At 31.4% G+C, this 21,511-nt stretch overlaps 2 protein-coding genes across 3 annotated transcripts in view; both read right to left on the bottom strand.

The window, feature by feature from the left end:
• Window positions 1–7,759, bottom strand: part of LOC111697146 (TWiK family of potassium channels protein 7) — a 15,836-nt gene extending 8,077 nt beyond the window's left edge. For both annotated transcript variants that reach the window (XR_002764237.1, XM_023467041.1), the window contains exons 1-6: window positions 6,806–7,759; window positions 6,246–6,351; window positions 5,664–5,724; window positions 4,907–5,171; window positions 2,202–2,303; window positions 1,232–1,313 (exon numbers count right to left, since the gene is read on the bottom strand). Coding sequence is in view for 1 of the 2 variants with exons in the window: in XM_023467041.1 (XP_023322809.1) it covers window positions 1,232–1,313; window positions 2,202–2,303; window positions 4,907–5,171; window positions 5,664–5,724; window positions 6,246–6,351; window positions 6,806–6,920 (731 nt within the window). In the remaining variant the exon portion in view is untranslated. The remainder of the gene's footprint in view (window positions 1–1,231; window positions 1,314–2,201; window positions 2,304–4,906; window positions 5,172–5,663; window positions 5,725–6,245; window positions 6,352–6,805) is intronic.
• Window positions 7,760–17,066: 9,307 nt separating this feature from the next.
• Window positions 17,067–21,083, bottom strand: LOC111697145 (uncharacterized). The gene is made up of 3 exons (XM_023467040.1): window positions 21,035–21,083; window positions 18,031–18,182; window positions 17,067–17,966 (listed from the first exon to the last, which is right to left on the bottom strand). The coding sequence occupies exons 1-3, from the start codon at window positions 21,057–21,059 to the stop codon at window positions 17,400–17,402; spliced, it is 744 nt and encodes a 247-aa protein (XP_023322808.1). The 5' UTR covers window positions 21,060–21,083; the 3' UTR covers window positions 17,067–17,399.
• Window positions 21,084–21,511: the final 428 nt, after the last annotated feature.

Below are 21,511 nucleotides of genomic sequence, written 5' to 3'. Positions count from 1 at the left end.
CCCCCCTTCTCTCTCCTACAATGCCCCTTCTTGTTTATTGCTGATTTTCCTTTTAAGAATATTATGCAATTAACTTTTGGCAATGCGTGACACTCTTCGCTAATAAAAATCAGCATTCTGCAATCTGCACTAAATAGTAAATATTGGCCTTGCGAAAAAATGTGTGTAAATGGAGCTCGAACATTTTCTAATATTTTCCGGCAGATTTTTATAATTCGCCACAGGGTGTCCAGAAATTAAATATGTTTCAGAATATTAGTCAGTAAAAGGGTGTCAATGCATGAATACACATTGCGCAGTTGGTGTGAAGAAATAAATGCGAACTGTTAAACTTTATAGTGTTAACTATTCAAAAATGAAAAACCTGAAATGAAGAGATAATTTTTTAGCATTAAAGTATTAAAAAGCTGTACATATAGATAGGTGCGATATAAAAGTGAAACTTAAAATTTATTCATACTTTTTTAACCATATTTTTTACAATTTATTTAAAAATACTTTTAAACACATATTTAGAGAATTCACTCGGATCAAAATAGGAAAACGAAATTTTCCCGGATGTTTTTAACAATATTTTTTTTAATTTAGAATTTTCTGTGCGCTTTAAAAAATACAAATTAGTGATGGAGCATTAACGCAGTCAAACAAACTACAGACTGTCCCACAATAAAATGACAGTTGGTGAATAGTTTTGAATGTCTTCTTCCATATACTATACTAGTTATTAAGGCTTTTTGCAGCTTATTTTTTAAAGAATCTTTTACAGTCAGGGGCGTAGTCAGGAATTTGTCCAGGGGCGTGCTTAAATTTTGTTTTCCATGGGGGGGGGGGCTTAAAATCCGTAGAGGGCTAAAAGCTTTCACTGCTCCACTTAGCCCCTATAGCCCCCCCCCCTGACTACGCCCCTGCTTTTACTCGAATATATTTAAATTTGAAATCAATTTTACTATGACTTGCCATATACTATTCTATGTTTCTCTCTGGTATAAAAAACGTGAAAAATTATGGAAGAAGACATTTTAAATTTTTTACCAACTGTCAATCGTCATGTTTCGTCAAACACCCTGTATAAAAATATATCCCCAAATGTAAAATGTTTGCAAAAAAATCCCTTTTTGAGTTTGCTTTATTTATATTAGACAGAAAGAGTAAGACTGAAACAAGGAAAAAGACAAATATAACGCAATTATAATAATTTCTTAAAATGAAAAAGTATAAAATATAAACTTACTTATCATTTCTCCTTCTCTTTGCCAGTTCACATTTACATATTCTTGAATACGTCCATTTAAAGCTGGAGGCTAAAATATTTCCTGTACCAAAACTTCTTTGACAATAGGAAACATTTATTTTAAAAATTGATATTCTTTTCTTTTTAATTATTATCTATATGTTTGGTTGAATCAGATTTGAAATGTAAAAAGTGTAAATTTTGGAATTTTTGAGAAATAAAATAGTGAAAACTTTGTAGTACATTGTTTCTCTGTCTAGAAAAGAAAAGCAGACAAGTTGCAGAAATAAAAATAGATTAGTGGAATTGAAATTATCTTTTCTTAAAACTTCACTTTGTATGTTCTTACTTACTCGTCAATATGTTTAATATGTATTTTTGTACTGAAGTTAATGTTGAATTTGTACTATAGTACTGAAGTTAATGTTGAATTTGTACTATAGTACTGAAGTTAATGTTGAATATGTACTATTGTACTGAAGTTAATGTTGAAATGTATTATTGTACTGAAGTTAATGTTGAAAATGTATTATTGTACTGAAGTTAATGTTGAAAATGTATTATTGTACTGAAGTTAATGTTGCATATGTAATATTGCACTGAAGTTAATGTTGAATATGTACTATTGCACTGAAGTTGATGTTGAAATGTATTATTGTACTGAAGTTAATAATGAATATTTACTATTGTACTGAAGTTAATGTTAAAAATGTATTATTGTACAGAAGTTAATGTTGACTATTTACTATTGTACTGAAGTTAATGCTGAAAATGAACTGAAGTTGGTGTTGAAATGTATTATTGTACTGTAGTTAATTTTGAATATGTACTATTGCACTGAAGTTGATGTTGAAATGTATCATTGTACAGAAGTTAATGTTGACTATGTACTATTGTACTGTAGTTGATGTTGAATATGTATTATTGTACTGAAGTTGATGTTGAAATGTACTGTTGTACTGAAGTTTTCCTATATTTGAGAGGTAGAGAAGGAAGAGAGGTACTCCGAGTACAGCGTAGAATATTGTTACTATTTTACCAACAGGAGTTAAAGGAACAATATGCCCATATCCTAAATACAGAGACATCTAGTAAATTAAAATATTTCAAATTATGCCAAAGAGAGATTGAATGTTCAGCTTCTTCGGCAGAATTCAATATTAAAAGGACAAACTCTTAAATTGAGACTTTAAGGGAGTGTTCACGTAATTTTAAGTTAATCTCCATGCAAAGATGGTAGTGCTCAATTCATAACAGTGTCCTTAAAATCTTCGACTGATAAAGGTTGTCGGACATATTCTCATTAATTTACGAAAACGCTTTCAATTGTTGAATATTTTCTTTGTAAGCTGGATAAAGTTTTAGAAATATTAAAATTCACTTTCCACAATTGACAGATATTACATGTTTTTTTTCGAATTATTGGAAATCGCTTTTAATGTAATATTTTTGGTAATGTTAAACCGCGTTTCACAGGAATTCAAGTGGTTTTTTAAGAGATTTAAACAGAGAGCTCTCTTTTCTCAATGAACAGTCAAAGAGATAACGGTTAAAGGTTAAAGGTTTAAGGTTAAAGGTTAAAGGTTTAAGGTTAAAGGTTAAAGGATAAAGATTAAAGGTTAAAGGTTAAAGGTTAAAGGATAAAGGTTAAAGGATAAAGGTTAAAGGTTAAAGGATAAAGGTTAAAGGTTAAAGGTTAAAGGTTAAAGGTTAAAGGTTAAAGGTTAAAGGTTAAAGGTTAAAGGTTAAAAGATAAAGGTTAAAGGTTAAAGGTTAACGGTTAAAGGTTAAAGGTTAAAGGTTAAAGGTTAAAGGTTAAAGGTTAAAGGTTAAAGGTTAAAGGTTAAAGGTTAAAAGATAAAGGTTAAAGGATAAAGGTTAAAGGATAAAGGTTAAAGGATAAAGGTTAAAGGTTAAAAGATAAAGGTTAAAGGTTAAAGGTTAAAGGTTAACGGTTAAAGGTTAAAGGTTAAAGGTTAAAGGTTAAAGGTTAAAGGTTAAAAGTTAAAGGTTAAAGGTTAAAGGTTAAAGGTTAAAGGTTAAAGGTTAAAGGTCAACGATTAAAGGTTAAAGGTTAAAGGTGAAAGGTTAAAGGTTAAAGGTTAAAGGTTAAAGGTTAAAGGTTAAAGGATAAAGGTTAAAGGTTAAAGGTTAAAGGTTAAAGGTTCCCTTTTTAAATCTGACATTGTCATCTTTACACAAAGGGTCACTTGAAATTATGCTTACAGCCCCTTTAAATCCCTTAATCGGAGAGAAAATTGTTGAAGATAATATTTCTTGTATTGGGTAAAAGCAATTTACAGTGAGAACTAGAAAACTGAGAAATAGTAAGGCGGCATCAAAGTAATAATTAAGTGTATTTGATGTTGTTACAAAGCAAATAGTTTTACTTGTAATCTATTAAATCACTTTTTAAGTGAATCGAGTTCTGTCTACAATGCACAGTCGCTTTGTTTCATGTTCTGTCTACAATGCACAGTCGCTTTGCTTCATGTTCTGTCTACAATGCACAGTCGCTTTGCTTCATGTTCTGTCTACAATGCACAGTCGCTTTGCTTCATGTTCTTTGAACTGTTAAAAGTCATAACTTAAGTTTAAAAGTCGTCTTCCTATGTTAGAGTTTTTTTGGTTCTCAACTTACCCTCAACTGAGCTTTCGGTGTGTACTGCAGAAGTGATTTGGTGACATGGTATTTGAATAAGTTTAAAGGGACAGACCGGCTATGTAAGGTAGTTAAACTGAGTATGCAGTGTTGTGGACAAATTCTTTAGGATTCATTTGAGACATATAAAACTTCTTAAAGATCTGTAAATCCTGAGTTTGAGCGCAAAGTCGACGTTCAAAATCGAACTTTTGGTTGGATACATTTTCAGAATTGTTTTTTTAATGATTGAATAACGACGACAAAAAATGTAAACAAAATTCTATAGTAAACTAATAAGTTGTTTAGGAACAGGTTGAGAAAATGAAAATTAACTCTTGTCATCGAAAATAAGTAATCTTATTCAATTATCAGTTTCTATAATCTTTCTTTAATCACAAAGATTTTCTGCAGATTTTCTGGAATTTTTATTAAAAAGACGACATTTAAAGAACTTGAAGAAATCTGCGAACAAATTCATAGAAAACAAGAAATTCAATATAATGATGAAAAAGGAAATAGTTAATTCTAACTTAAATTTATTGATAAATTTCTTTTGAGAAATATGTTCCTAAACATCTTATTGGTTTACTGTAGAATTTTTAATGTATTTTTCGTCGTCGTTATTTAATAATTAAAAAACCCGATTCTGAAAACGTACCCACCCAAATTCTCGATGTCTCAAATGAATTCTAAAGAATTTGTTCACAGCACTGCATACTCAGTTTAACTATAACCTTACATAGCCGGTCTGTCCCTTCAAACAGGTAATATTAAGCAAATATGGAACGAATCTGAAAATTACGATAACCCATGCACAGGGTGCAGTGCATAGAAATTTGAGAGGCGCTTCTATTATAATGTCAATGTTAAAGTTTTACCTTTTTATGTTTCCTTTAAAATTACACTATGTACTTTTCAGGACGATTTTTTGGCGATTTTCCCAAGTGAATTCCTGAAATTTTGAGAGTAGATATACCCCTTACATTTTCATGAACACTCCCTTTATATAGACGGCAGAAATGCGAACTCACCTATGGTAGTTATCACAGTTATAGAGAAGAGTAGAGCCCCTGAGAAATCCCAGGGAGATTGAGGAATATCATTCCCGTCGAACCCCTGGGCCTCAGCAGCAACAACCTCTCTCTGGTATTGTTTAACTATAGTTTCGACCTCGAGGCTCCAGTTGCCAGGATGAAGGAGGTTATACTTCTCAGTGATGTTCCAGAGCAGCTCGACCGTCAGCTCACGAACCTTAACGATCCTGTGCGGTGAACTGGTCTCGAAATCCTCCAATTCCTGTTTTTGTATATTTTACTTAACCATAATTTTAATCCACTACCAACTAGATATAAGGTTACCCATAAAGGATCACTTCAGAGATGACTTCAGTTTTTATTTTTACATTCGTGAACCCCGGTATATAGATTTGAATCATAGTTATTTAACTTATATAAGCAATGATGCAGTGAAAATCATTTCTAATAATAATGGAAATATAGCCAATCATGAAGCAGAATTTGTACAGTACGGGAAGGGCCAGGCCAGACCTGTAGGAATTTATTTGAGTAATGTCCCCATCCCTGACTTTTCTATAGTGATTAGTGAAGTACAAATCATTTGAAATCTTAGTGGAGGATCAATGAAAGGATACTTGCACTTGATCAATTACTTCCTTTGATTTTCCATGGCGCCACATGGACCATTCCTGTTAATCCTCTTCCTGGCGCCACATGGACCATTCCTGTTAATCCTCTTCCTCTGCCCAAATAAAGGTTAAGTAATATTTGCCTTGAACATGAGAGCTCCAAGAACCAAATATCCAACAACAAGAACACAGATTCCGACATTACTAAACCAAACCAAATATTTATATTTAAAGGGACAACATTACTAAACCAAACCCAATATTTACATTTAAAGGGAGAACATTAGTAAACCAAACCAAATATTTATATTTAAAGGGAGAACATTACTAAACCAAACCAAATATTTATATTTAAAGGGACGGTCGACGTAGTTTCAAGTCATTCAAAGAGTTGCTTGATTCACAACGGTACCCTGCAACAATCAAGATGACATCGTAATTTTTATCTTAAAAAAGAGATAAATTCTGTCAAATTACCACATTTTTTTGCAGCTTAAATCCGTTCGTTTTTTAGACATGTAACTAATTAAATTATGTCAAGGTTTAGAAAGTGTTTTGTTTAAATGTTGATCGTCCAAGATAGGTTATTAATCAAAAAATATATTTATATAAATAAATATGTAAAATAATCATAAACAATATCAAGCTCAACACTTGTTATACGTTGAAAAAAGTTTAATTTTCAATTGAATAAATTTTATACTAAAATAATTTGATTTATGTTCCTAAATATCCAGGCTATAATAATTCTAAGGCCATTTTTAACTGTCTGAATGAATGGTTTATGGATGGGAGGAGGTTGGGTATAAACACTCCGGGTTCTGTGGGACCCTGAAAAAATTGAGAATTAGAACGTTGTTTCATCTCACAAAGTGTGAGACAAGAAAGACCGGTGTCACGTTAAATAACACCCTGACATTAGACCGGTGTCACGTTAAATAAAGCCCTGGCATGAGACCGGTTTCACGTTAAATAACGCCCTGGCATAAGACCGGTGTCACGTTAAATAACGCCCTGCCATGAGATAACGCCCAGGTTACTGTATTTTGGTATTTGTTTAATCTAATTTTTTCATTTGATCATTTAATATTTTACGAGTTATTACAAATTATTGATTGATGTTCACTGATCAGCCGAATTTAAATATTTTCATGTTTTAAAATATCGTAAATTTGATTTCTAGAATTGGCGTGTTTTAGTGTTCTCTTAATGTATTGAGAGAACATGTAGACAAAGTGAAATGTATCAAAATGGTAAACAATCCCTTTAAAGATATACTCTATACCTGAGTGTATTGATCCAACCTCATGGAGTAAATCAATCCTACGTTGAGCTGATCTAATAGAGAGGAGATCCGTCCTGTCCTGATCCTGAAACTGGTGAGACTGGTGAACCTGCATACCGGAGACTGGGATTCAACCATTGGGATCCCAGCATTCAATCCAGGATTCTAGTATACATTAAATCCAGGATCCTTACACACACAGTCCAGGATCCTAGTATACACTCAATCCAGGATCCTAGAATACTCTCAATCCAGGTTTAGGGATCCAGGATTCTAGTATACACTCAATCCAGGATCCTAGAATACTCTCAATCCAGGTTTAGGGATCCAGGATTCTAATATACACACTTCCAGGATCCTATTATTTGAACACACAATCCAGGATTCTTGCACACTCAATCCAGGATTCTAGAATACACTCAATCCAGAATTAGGAATCCAAGATCCATGTTATAAAATCCCGGTGTAGGGATCACGGATCTCTCCTGTTTCTCTTCCTCCTTTAAGTTTCAGTTTAAGTTTCAGGTTTTCATTTTATAAAACTATTTTTTCACACACTGTTTTAAGTATTTTCACTCCAAATTTAAACTTTCTTTCGGGTTCAGGTGTGCTTTGATCTTGAGGTTTAAGTTTTTATTCTCACTCACATTTGATATTGATGTCTGAACTATTCCACATGTTTTATATAAGACATGATGATTACTGTGTACTAGTGTATAGCTGGGGTAAAGCAGACCCATCTGTTCGGCTGACCCTGCCGATACAGCTGGAACTAGACCTTTCCTTTAAACGCTTTGCAGTGTAAAGGGAAAGCTGTAGAATTGTGTGCCCGTGTGAGTGTAAGTGTGTTAGTGCAATATAAACATTTTTACCAAAATACGAATTATATGAGTTTTCTGGGTAGTTAGGGAATTTCAAACATAAATGACATTTATTCTATTCTATCTGAAACATAAATCTACAAAATTTCAACGTTTTCTGTAGATTTTTTTTGACAGATTAATTTTACTTTTCTTAACATTTAAAATAAAAAAGACGGGAGTCTAAGGTTTTGACAATAAACCCATCTTCTTACCCCCGCCCTCCGGTCATAACGTCTTTACCAGCCCCAAATCCAAACCAAACAATTTCTCCGACTCATACCTCTCTACCTCGACAAAGAAAAATCGAAACAGTGAAACGTTTTACTAAGCAAAAGATCAAATCCATAAATAACTTTGCAATCCTTAGTAAATTCCATTTAAAAATTCAACTGGCCAACTAATCAAGGACTAATAGTCTATCAATCACCGACGCCCGCCTATTGTTTACAACTAATCATAGATATTGATATCATTTCATAAAAAGATAACTATTGTACAATTTAAAACAAAAATTTTAGCTACAGGGTGTCCCGATAAACATGACAATTGGTGACAATTCTTCAATATGCTGTATTAGATATTAAAGACTTTTTGTAGTTCATTTTTATTTAAAAATCTTTTATTCAAATATATTTTACGTTGAAGTTAATTTTACTTTAAGATGACTCCCATACAATATTTTTTATTATTCTCTTTCGTATCAAACAACTTAAAAAATTATGGAAAAAGACATTTTAAACCATTCACCAACTGTCATGTTTTGCGGGACACCCTGTATATGAAAAACATAACTTAACTAACTTAACTGTAATTATCATAAAATGAAGCTATCATAGAATGCATGCAGTGTTATTCTAAATAAATGATAATATTAGTTTATTGAAGACTTTGTTTGTCTTCATAATTATCGGAGATTTCGTTCAGAGTTAGAAATTTTCATGGTTTTGTTTAATAAATTAAAATTTAAACAAAATTCTTAAAATCGCTGGTATTTCTTAAAGCAAAAACATGACAGACTACATAATGGAAATGATAGGACTAGGGCTATTTCGTAATTATTATTATTGTTATTATAAAAATTGCAAAAATTATTTTTAAGATAAAAGACGACTTTCAAGTCTTCAATCAATTGATATTTTCCCGGTTTATTTACTGTATGTGTAACTGTAGCTAGAGAGTAATCAGAGCGGTCTCAGTCGTCGTCGTTTATATCAATACAATGCGGACGACTTTCAATTTAAATATTTGGTTTTTACCAAGCTTTTAAACAGCTTGGATATACATATACATGTAAACAAACAGAAGCTGTCAGTTAACAGCTTCTCTTTATTTACTTATAAACTTGTAATTTCAAAAAAGCTTCCTAGAAATCAAAACTTAAATTATAGAAAAGTCGTCTTCATTGTAATGTTATAAACGCCGATCACTTTAGATTATAAATACACAATCTGGTAGATTAGCTCCTCTTTGACTAGTTTATAATTGTGGTTAAACCGGAGAAAGGGTAGAGTATAGAATGCTGATGGACAGTTTGTACAGAGTCCGAAATTTGAAAGAGTATCGTTAAACGAAACTCATGAGTTTCCTTTTTGGGGTATTAACATTTTGTAGATTTTGATTTAAGAGTTTCGAAAAAATGGAGAATATGAAGAAACTAAATAAAAAAAAAATATTTCATAACAAAAATATTGATATCCACAAAACTGCCTAATCCCATTCGTAAAACCCGGGTTTTAAAACTGGTTTTCATAACGATACCCTGTCTTAAGTTTTGGGCTCATTACTCACTACTCAGTACTCATCCTTCAGTTGTCTACCATGTATCCCAATTGTACGTTAAATTGTACACAAGCCAGAGAACAGGAAACACGGAGACTGAATAAAAATGTCGGATTCCTGAGAGAGGTTTATATATCTCAACCTGACTGATTAGGATAACCGGCGTAAGCTGTGTATAAAGGGCCCGACACACGACGAGCTGACCGACAAATAAGCTGATTTTTCTCCAAACCTGCCGCACATCCTGATCAGGACCCGTGGGCACAGGTCAAAACAAAAACAAAAATAGAATCTGCGCAAAATATTCACACATTTTACATTGTACATACACTGTACAGTGTACAAACACTGTACAGTGTACGACGGAATCATCAAATTATAGAAATTACCAACTCAGTACTTTTAGAAATCGTAACAAAGCATCAAAACCATGTTAAGAGGTTGTGTGAATTTTTGTCCACAAATAATATTTCAATATTCAGACGAAAGGCGGGAAATATGATTTAATGAATATAAGCATTCCAAGCTTAACCTTGTCTAATCAGGTCGCAACTCTCATTTATCCGATGTACTGTATGTCACTACATGATCTATACCTAACACCGATTCCCTTCTGTCCCTGATCTCTGTCCTTATTGCAAAGACGACGGATTACATCCCTTGGGTTAAACTGATATTTTACAACAAAAATTTTTGATTTTCAAAACTTTTTTATAATTTCAAACCTTTCTTTAAAAAAAAAATAATAAAATTGCAGTACCACAGTCAACAGTCTGCATATTATTCTAAGGCCAGTGTTTGTTAATTTGATGGTCGTAGAAGTAATTATGAACCAAAAAAATCTTGAAGTATTCTTGTCTTTTTTTCTTATACAGGGTGAGTCAAAAAAGTATGATTAGAATCGTCTTCTTCATAACTAATTTTTTTCATGAAATTTTCATTTTGGTATTTTTGCAATATTTTGGTATAATGTCTTTATTTGTTTGAAACTCACATGGTACCAGAGAAAAAAGCGCGAACCTTTCTTCCTTTCAAAAGTAAAAATGAAAAAAAAGTGTTTGACCAATTGAGCTATGTATCATATTTATATTCATAAGAATCCCCAACATTTTCATGAAATAGATTTATTGTTTACTTGAACATAAAAATAACACAGTTAACATTAACTAATTGCACATTAATTAAAATGTTCTCCATTCTTTAAGTGAAATTTCACTGCTCTAATTCCTAGATCTATTTATTGACAGCCTTGCTTGGACAGGTACAGTAGAACTATATTGCTTGGACAGGTACACTAGAACTAAATTGCTTGGACAGGTTCACTAGAACTAAATTGCTTGGACAGGTACACTAGAACTATATTGCTTGGACAGGTTCACTAGAGCTAAATTGCTTGGACAGGTACACTAGAACTATATTTCTTGGACATGTACACTAGAACTAAATTGTTGGGATAGGTACACTAGAACTATATTGCTTGGACAGGTAGACTAGAACTATATTTCTTGGACAGGTACACTAGAACTAAATTGTTGGGATAGGTACACTAGAACTATATTTCTTGGACAGGTACACTAGAACTATATTGCTTGGACATGTACACTAGAACTAAATTGTTGGGACAGGTACAATTGAACTATATTTCGTATTTTCCTGATACGATTTTGCAAATTTTCCTGATACAATTTTGCAAATATTCTCCATTCCCATGAGTCTGATTTTAATGAAATTTTAGGATTCTAAAGAAATTATACATTACATTTTTCTTTTCTTCACTTTTGATTTTGAGAAGAAAAAAGTTTTTAAAAAATAATTTATAAAAACATTGTTTACAAACAAATTAAGAAATTATAAACACATTTAATAATGATAAAGAGAACAGACCAAAATAATTCCACTTTTTTCTTGTTACCACTGTATTGAACTATCTACAGTTTTCTTGTTACCACTGTATTGAACTATCTACTGTTTGGATAAACTGTAAGAGTGCGTGCAAAACTTCATGAATGTATATATCAACTGTGTCAATGCAAATATAAACATGCAAATATATTGCAAATCATCTCAAATGTTTTGTCTATCTTTTCTGCATGATTTATTCAACGTTGCAAAATTTATTGAAGGATTGTAAAACAAAATACAAAAAGATTTTATATCCTAGGATTAGGAACTAAAGATATTTATTAAAGGGACTGTTCGTAATTTTAAGTGACCCTCCATTAATAAAAAAGGGACATGCCCGATTTACAACGTTACCCTTGAAACCTTCATCTTATCAATAATGTAGAAGAAAGTGTCGTTTTTTGGCTTAACAAGGGTTTTATTCTGACAATTTCAGCATTGTTTTTGAAGCAATAAATGAGCAAGTCAGTTTTGCAGAGAAACCACAAATGAAAATTACCATTTTTTTAAAATTCAATCTTGATCAAACAAAGCTTTCAAGGATATAGTTGTGAATCTGACATTACCTTTAATAGGAGTGTTCGCAAAAAATGAAAGGTGGTATAGGCTTACGGCAAAAAGTAAGCGCTTTTGATCGCTACTAATATTACTTCTATCTGTTGTGTCCATAAGGAGAATATTGTTAAAAACGACTCATGCTGAAGAACGTAGCGTCCATTTAATAGTTAATATTTCATAATATGTTTTATGATCTGATAGTTATCTTTGAAAACATTTATTCCTATTTCCAGGATTTTTGATAATGAAGACGACATTTTCATATTTTCCAGGAATTTTCGAAAATCCAGCGCCAGGGAAATATTATTCAAAAAACAAAATCAAAAATATTATGAACTATTGACTATATACGAATGAGTCGAAAAATAATCGATGACTATTCGTTGTAATATCTGAATGATTTGTTTGGCATTATTTTACGATCCGAGTTGAATATTGCAATTCTATGAATTTATGGACGCCACGTTTTTCAGCTTGAGTCGTTTTAACAATTATCTCCTTATAGACGCAACAGATAGAAGTAAGATTAGTAGCGATCAAAAGCGCTAATTTTCGCCGTGAGCATATACCCCCTTTTCAATTTCGCGAACACTCCCTTTAATCTAATTAATTATTTGAATTAATTTGAATCTTTGATTAAACACTCATTTATTGAAAGACGAATATAAAGGATTTGGACTTTTAAGCATAACATAGTGAGACCAAAATTTTAGCATAATATACTGAAAGCAAAATTTTAGAATGAACGTCTTTAGATCTGTAAAATCTGTCATATTTCTGTGAGGTACATTTTATCGTCTAATTTACATTGCTACTCACTGATATTGCTGTTTGGCGAAACTATGTTGTTGCATTTTATTACATTACAGTGGCAATGTTATCGAATGATCGATGCCATAAATTTATTTTCGATTCTAAGCTTCGAAAATAACCAATTGGCAGTGTAATATGCTCTTTTTAGAGTTTTAATTGAATCAATTGATAATGCTCATTTGCTTTACAATGTTTATGTTAATGTTAAATAAAAAAATAATGATTGAATTAATGCAATGATATCTAATTTAAAAAAACAATAATTTAGTTTGAAAATCAATCAACCTGCAATCATTCTTGCGTTCACTATAGTTTCAATAGAAGTAGATTTTTCCATTTACTGATAACGCCGATTTAAGGATTCATAACTCTGATTGGATAAGCGTAAAAATTGTATGTTTGAGACAGAAAAGTTGATTTAACCTTGAAATTGTCAAATTTTCAGAGTTTCAGGTCGTCTTTACAATCTCGTACTTTTTGACCCAGTTTGAAATATAAACTATTGCACTAAATATATATATATATATTTTCTTTGGAAACTTTCAATTTACAGAAATTAGAAAAATCACATAAGTAATCTTTTGTGAGAGAACTCATTTTTTTATTAAAATAAAATTTAAACAGTTTAAAAAATTTCAACAACTCTGTTGAATAAAAAATGTGATTTTTAATTCAGTTTCCTTGTAAAAAAAATGTTTAAAGTTTTGTATGGTATTTTTAAGCATTCTAATTCTAATCAAACAAGGGAACAGAACAAGATATATTCCATATATCTTCACAAACGGAAGTGTAAGACCTATGATATTTCAAAATATGAATTCTGTTAGATCCTACAGCATAGAGATTTTAGAAAATTTGAGTTTGTGCTAAGAACTTAATACCTTTCTCTTGAAAAGGTGGGTTTACAGGCTGTCCAAATATATTGTCTTTTTCAAGAATAAGCCTTTTAATACCTGATTTAAGAAGACATAATGTAACTATTTCTGTTAGAGTATTTTTCTTGTAAATGTCAGAAAAGGGAATAAAAAACTTTGAGCAAAATTCAAAAAAAAACTATTAGAATCCTTTCAAGCTTACTTGGTACCTCAAACTTTACCCAGATTTCTGAGCATTCCCTTTAACCTTGAAAATTCTTAAAACTGTAAATAATGATAATTACAGTAATAAAACAAAACAACAATAATGATTGCAAAGATAAAAATAAAATTTCTTTCTGGTTTAAATTCAAGGCTAGTTCTAAACAACAAATGCAATCTAGAATACTATTATTATTCGAACATGGGGAGGGGGGGGGGGGGTTCGTCAAGTTTTTGTTTAAAACTTAAAAGGAAAGAAAATGTTGGAAAATATCTTTGAAAAACAGAACATGTAGGAAAAACAGGAAACAGTTAGGAAAATAAGGTAAAAAAAGGGAAAAAAAGATGAAAGAAGGACAAGAAAGAAGGAGAAAAAAATCAATAAAAAATAGGAGAAAGAAAAGGAAATAAGGAGAAAGAAGAAGAAAAAAGGAGAAATAAGAAGAAAGAATAAGAAAGAAGAAGAAAGAAGAAGAAAGAAAGAAAGAAGAAGAAAGAAGAAGAAAGAAGAAGAAAGAAGAAGAAAGAAGAAGAAAAAAGAAGAAAGAAAAAAGTAAGAAGAAGAAAGAAGAAGAAAGAAGAAGATAGAAGAAGAAAGAAGAAGTAAGTAGTAGAAAGATGAAGAAATAAGAAGAAATAAGAAGAAAGAAAAAGAAAGAAGTAGAAAGAAGAAGAAAGAAGTAGAAAGAAGAAGAATGAAAAAGAAAGAAGTAGAAAGAAGTAGAAAGAAGAAAAAAGAAGAAGAAAAAAGAAGAAAGAAGAAGAAAGAAAAAGAAAGAAGAAGAAAAAAGAAGAAAGTAGAAGAAAGAAGAAGAAAGAAGTAGAAAGAAGAAGAAAGAAAAAGAAAAAAGAAGAAAGAAGAAGAAAGAAGTATGAAAGAATAAGAAAGAAAAAGAAAGAAGAAGAAAGAAAAAGAAAGAAGAAGAAAGAAGAAGAAAGAAAAAGAAAGAAGAAGAAAGAAAAAGAAAGAAGAAGAAAGAAGAAGAAAGAAGAAGAAAGAAGAAGAAAAAAGAAGAAAAAAGAAGAAGAAAGTAGAAGAAAGAATAAGAAAGAAAAAGAAAGAAGAAGAAAGAAGAAGAAAGAAGAAGAAAGAAGAAGAAAGAAGAAGAAAGAAGAAGAAAGAAAAAGAAAGAATAAGAAAAAAGAAGAAAGTAGAAGAAAGAAGTAGAAAGATGAAGAAATAAGAAGAAAGAAGTAGAAAGAGGAAGAAAGAAGAAGAAAGAAAAAGAAAGAATAAGAAAAAAGAAGAAAGTAGAAGAAAGAAGAAGAAATATGAAGAAATAAGAAGAAAGAAGTAGAAAGAAGAAGAAAGAAAAAGAAAGAAGAGAAAAGGAGAAAGTATGAGAAAGAAAAGAAGGAGAATTTTTAAAGGTAAGATGAAAATAAAAGATAATTTGGTATTTAAACCTAATAAACGAAATTGTATATCTTCACTGCTCGTGTTTTTCGATCAATTTTGATTCTGATTATGTGGTATTATTGTGACTAGACAAAGTAAACAAAACAGTCAAACTTGAGAATCTAAACAAACTAGACAAACTAAACATCTCAACAAAACTCGACAAATTAAACAAACATTACAAACTAGACAAATTAATCAAAGTAGACAGTGTAGACAAACTACACAAATTGTTTTGAATGTATAAATGTACGTAACAAAGCTTTATGGTATTATTGTGGTATTATTGTGGTATTATTGTGGTATTATTGTGTCATTTTTTACATAATTCTAATCTGTAGAATGAAGTTTGATTATTTCGTTGTTGTTACCAGAAAGTTAACATAAATTTTCTAATCTTTACGTTTTTAATTGACATTAAACCAAAGTTAGTTTGAAATCTTGCCTGTTTTTAAACACTTCCTCTTTTTTAAGAGCTTTAGATAAAAAATATGTTTTAAAACTCTGAAAAGAAGATTGCTTTTAAAAATCTTGTTTGTCAAGTAAAAAAATTGAAGATGATATTGAAGTCGTCTCTCAATTCTTATGTTTAACGAATAGGTTTCTTCCATATTTCTTTAATATCATTTTTCTCATAAAACGCTGGTTTTTGGTTTGCAATAGTTTTCATTCAATCTTTTAATTTCCTTGTGATTAAAGTTTGCGTTGATTAAGCCGAGAGTGAGTTTTAATTTCTGTTGATTTAAATTTTTCTGTGAGAGTAAATAATATATTAGAAATCTTTTTGCTTAAACCCGATATCATTTTCACTGCAAAGTGCACATGTACGTCGGAGATAATGTCTGCCTGTAGCCTGTAGGCACAAGGCATTTTGTTTCGACAAAATAATGCAAATCGTGTGAAAATATTAGAATTGTATGCTGCTCAATCATTTAAATCAACTGCAATTGGATTTATTGATAGCTTTATTTCATTCCATGCATAGCATAGTGACATGATCATTGGTCAAATGGTACGGACGCTTCGCGCCCATCTATCTATAAATAATCTTTTTGTTTTAAACTCAATATTGAACCATTTTCTCTTTGTACATTATTTCTACTATTGTATAGGTGCCAATAAATTGGTAATTTTGCATAATTCTCTTATTGATGGATTAAAAACAAAAATACTTAAATCATGAAGTATAGCTAGTGTTATATATGTATACACAGGCTTAATTAACTTATGGGAGTGAAACAAAAATCTTTCATACTCTTCAACTATCATAAACTGTGCAAACTACCATAAACTACCATAAACTATGCAAAGATTTTATTTATTTGATTAGACAAGAAAAGGAATTGAATTTTTGCCATAAACCCAGATTTTATAATTCCTATATCTTTACAACCTGGCAGTGTAACCCTTTGATATTTTAAACTTAGTTAGCAAAGGTTTAGGTTTTAGAAAATACGAGTTTGTGGCATAGAATCAATTCTTTTGAACTTTCATGAAAAATGAAGGAAAAAAACGAATTTTAGATTTTCAATGATAATGGTATAGCTTTAACTAAAAACTCGTTACGAAGTATATATATCTAATTCCAATATCATATCAATTTGATGTCGCAGTCTGCAGACCTTGTAGATAAAACAATAACTTCTCAATGATCAAATACCTTGAAATATAAAAGGGTTACACCATAAGGATTATGCTTAATTACTTAGCCCAATCCTAATATTTTTACCTAACAAAATATTTGTAAAAATTAAAATATAATATTTGTTATGTAAACTTACAATATTCTTCAGTTTGTAAACTGTTCCTTATGATCATCAACTGTTGATAAACTTGTCAGTTTCCAACTCTATAGAAGAAAAGACAACATGTATACAGAATGTATTCTTTATTATGCAAAATCAATAAATAAGATAAATTATTTTCTAGCCATAATTCAAGCGTTCAATCAGTTTCTGGTTGGTCTTTTCTGGGAATGCAATCAGGGATTTGGGGGATCATTGGAGGGGTTTTGGATTACTTGAGGAGACAATTATTTTGTCTAAGGGGTATTTTAAAGTTAATTACCAAAGCATATAGAAAATAGAAGACTTTTAGAAGAATTCAGTTCCCAGATTTCCAGATCATTCATTTCTAGACGTTCTCATACATTCAACATTCTTAAAGCTAGTAAGCTGACTAGATAATATTGCAACATTTCCTGTTTATCCTCTCCTGTTTCCACCCCTTTTTCCTGCTCTGGCGGCAGGCTGGTTAAAGGGCTGTTCAGGTCCACGTCCATTTCTTGCGTTACGAGCAGCAGGTCCGTAGGCAGCTTGGGCAGCCTCAGCTACCTGAGGAGGTGCGTTATATCCTCCAATGGGAGCAGCGTCAGGTGAAGCATAAGATCCCTGAGGAGAGGATGCAGCAGGAGAAGCAGCTTCTCTCTCAGCAGCAATGTCATCGTTGAGGGAGTAGAGACCCTCGGCAGAGGAACAGTCGAAGTTGAACCACCAGTCACAGATGAAGTAGTTCTGGTTAAAGATGGTTCCATTAGGACAGAGGAAGCTGTACTTGGAAAGTCCACCCTGACCGTCAGCAGTGCAGATATGGAAGACCTGGCATTCAGCCTCAGGATCAGCGTAGTATCCTCCATCGACCTGACCATCACAGGCAAATCCAGATTCTGGAACCTCCGCATAGATGGGGTAGTCTTCTCCGGGTACCCCGGGAACAGCTTTCTCCAACATGGCGAGGTTGTCATCACTTCCTACGGGGCTGGAGGCAGCTCCCTGACAAAAAAAAATGATAAAATCAATTTATATATTTTCAAAATGTTATTAGTTGTGTTGTTACCTGGTAAACATCTTGGTCATTGCCGTAAGCAGGCTGGGGATCATTGGCGGGTGCAGCATAGCCGTTGTCAGCAGGTGCTGAGTATCCAGTGCCTTGACGGCCACCACGGGGGCGTTGACGTTGGGCACTGGCACAGCCGAGGACTGCGAGGGCTGCAAAATAAAATAAAATTAGTCATTAAAAAATAATCTAAAATGTTTGATGAAACACTTTGAAGAATAAATAGTCTTAGTCAATATATAACACTAATTATGATTCTAATTTTTGTACTGGTGAATATGAATTATGTTTAAAGTTTAAGTAGGAAGTATGATAATATTCTCTAAGGATGGGATTATATATATTTAGAGGTGAGGCCCCCCCTGGCTCCGTGTTAAGAGTTCAAACCACTCAAAACCCCAGGCAATATTTTACAACCGATTGTCAGGAATAGATGCCATACTTGGAGGGTACGTACAAGAACACTATGCATACGTGCAATATGTACATGCTGTACAATGTACATTAAAAGCATTGTCAATTAATAATTGTTAACGTTTACAAACATTGTACATTTTTGCAAAACAATAAATATTTAAGGCATTGTGCTTAATTATGTAATTAGCACATGTCACCCTTTTTCCTCTATCCTCTGCCATGACATCTCCAATTTAACCTTGTCAATGCTTATGCATTTACAACCCATTATTCTCACAGATTATCCTTTCAGCTCCCAACATTCATTTCTTCTTTGCAAGTCGGAAGAAGATTAGTTTCTGATAAGAATATATTCCGGCATTTTAATAAAGATACGCTTATTGATGGAAATACAAATAAACGGTGCTAGGAAAGGGAGTGCAAACTGTGATTACCTAATTGGATTAGGGTCAGGACCATTTAACCTTATTAACACTTCCTCTTTACAACATTAAAGATTTAACTATTAACGCTCTTCCGGATTGAAATAGTAATGTTTGTCTTCAATAATATGCCTTATCTATTTCTAATATATCTGTTCTGTGCAGAAACCTTCCTTCTTCATAAAAGCCTAAACTTCCAATGAAATGAAGCCTATAAATGGATTGGTTCATGGCCTCCCCTCCACCCCACTCTGTTCAGCAAAACAAAGGTATAAAATGAGCTCCAGGAATGGATGCCAAACCCATAAACGGAAGAAATGGACCCTCCCCCAACTTCTCCCCCGACATCCGATCAATCCCCTATTTCTCTTTTAGTCCTAATTTTGTCGTTCACATAGAAAATTTATCAAAACCAAACAGAAAACAGTTTAGTTCTTTTATTCTCAAAATTTTCCTTAAAGTTTGCAATCTTAAACTATATTTAAGGTTGATAAGAATTGTGACAGCTAAAGTAAACAATGTATTCTGTAAAGGATGTGTTGCAAGAGTTCCGATCAGCAGTTTTTTTTTTGCAGAGTAGAGATCTGCAGATTGCAGTATGCAAAATGAGGAGGGCGACGAGGGCAATAAAGTAGAGAAGAAAATTTAAGCACACCTCCTGGACAAATTCCTGAATACGCCCCTGACTGTATCTATATCTGCACATATACATTGTATCTATATCTGCACATATACATTGTATCTATATCTACATATATACACTGTATCTATATCTGCATATATACACTGTATCTATATCTACATATATACACTGTATCTATATCTGCATATATAGACTGTATCTATATCTGCATATATACACTGTATCTATATCTACATATATACACTGTATCTATATCTACATATATACATTGTATATATATCAATATATACAATGCATTAATTTATATTCAAATATTCAAAAATTAATCATGCATCCAGCATAAAATTAATCATAATATTTAACCGCTAAAAAACCCCGCCTTAAATCAAATATAAATCGCCGAATTTTAAACTACCCCCAGCGAATACAAACTTTTCATTTAAAATCGCCGGAAACCAAAATCAAATTTGTCTGTATTTTCAAGTAATTAAAATAAAATATTTATATCAAAGTTTGCCAAAATTTCCGCTTTGGTTAAAATACTTAATTACTCCAACGATTAGACACGACATTTTTTCTCTTTTCCTTATTTTAATCCCAATCCTTTTTAGATAATATCCATGGAAGTTGAGAAAATTCTTAAATAGACAAAGATAATAAAAACAGGGTTGCATTTTGGATAATAAGCTTTCCTCATGCTTAAAACCTTTTTGCAAAAGGATATCTAAATTATAATAAAATTAAAAGGTTTGAACAATAAAAAAATTAAAAAAAAATTGAATTAATGAAAATCATAATTTTATTTTTATGAATTTAGCATTCTGCATAATTTTGTAAATAAAAACTATCAAGCTAATATAAAAATTCTCAAACAGGGTTTTTAGGAGTAATTTTGGCGCTAAAGCTTAGAGATAATTTGCTTATGCAACAATATGTTGATGAAAGATGATGAAAAGATAAATATATATTCACGTATTTTTATGAATAGATGAATATATATTCATTTATATCAATAAATAGATGAATATATATTCACGTATATTGATGAATAGATGAATATATATTCATGAATAGCAATGAATAGATGAATATATATTTACGTATATTGATGAATAGATAAATATTTATTCATGAATATCAATGAATAGATGAATATATATTAACGTATATTGATGAGTAGATGAATATATATTCACGTATATTGATGAATAGATGAATATGTATTCATTAATATCAATGAATGGATTAATATATATTAACGTATATTGATGAATAGATGAATATATATTCATAAATATCAATGAATAGATGAATATATATTAATGTATATTGATGAATAGATGAATATATAATCAGGAATATCAATGAATAGATAAATATATATTAACGTATATTGATGAATAGATATATATTAAGGAATATCAATTAATAGATGAATATATATTCCCGAATATGGATGGATAGATGAATATATATTCACGAATATCAATGAATAGATGAATATGTATTCACAAATATTAACCTAGAATGCTGTAGTATAACTGCATGTTGAGGAGAAGGGAGGAGAACTGCTGAAACTCTTCTTCTTCCCTCTATTTATATTAACACAACGGCACATCCAACATACTAACTTCAACAAACTAGGTCTGTTCAAACTTCAACAATATTTAATTATAAATTCAAATCTGACATTGTTTTTATTTCTCGTATTTTAATGAAATAATAAAATATTGAACAATAAGAAACAACTGCGCGAGTTTAATGTTTTGAACAAGCCTAGTGCGTAAGAAGATGGGCGATGTAGACGCTACGTACGGATCTGCGTCAAGATCACTAAACCGAAGTTTTTATCAGCGGGGAAAAAGTTTACATATGCAAATTGGGGTCATTTAGTTAAATCCTTCGATATTACGGGTCCATGCTTCTGATTCAAAACAAGATTATAAGATCTTATAAATACAAATGTAATTATGTAAATCATTACGTTGAAATTGTATAT

The sequence above is a fragment of the Eurytemora carolleeae genome, unplaced genomic scaffold (assembly GCF_000591075.1).
Source record: "Eurytemora carolleeae unplaced genomic scaffold, Eaff_2.0 scaffold241, whole genome shotgun sequence".
Taxonomy (NCBI): domain Eukaryota; kingdom Metazoa; phylum Arthropoda; class Copepoda; order Calanoida; family Temoridae; genus Eurytemora; species Eurytemora carolleeae.
The sequence above is the reverse complement of the archived record's forward strand: the minus strand, read 5'-3'. Positions and strand labels throughout refer to the sequence as shown.

Coding starts and splice junctions, on each gene's coding strand:
- LOC111697145 (XM_023467040.1), bottom strand. CDS start 21,059: ATGCAGTTATACTACAGCATTCTAG. Junction 18,183..21,034: donor GTTATACTACAGCATTCTAG/GTTAATATTTGT, acceptor TTTATTTTGCAG/CCCTCGCAGTCCTCGGCTGT. Junction 17,967..18,030: donor ATGACCAAGATGTTTACCAG/GTAACAACACAA, acceptor TTTTTTTGTCAG/GGAGCTGCCTCCAGCCCCGT.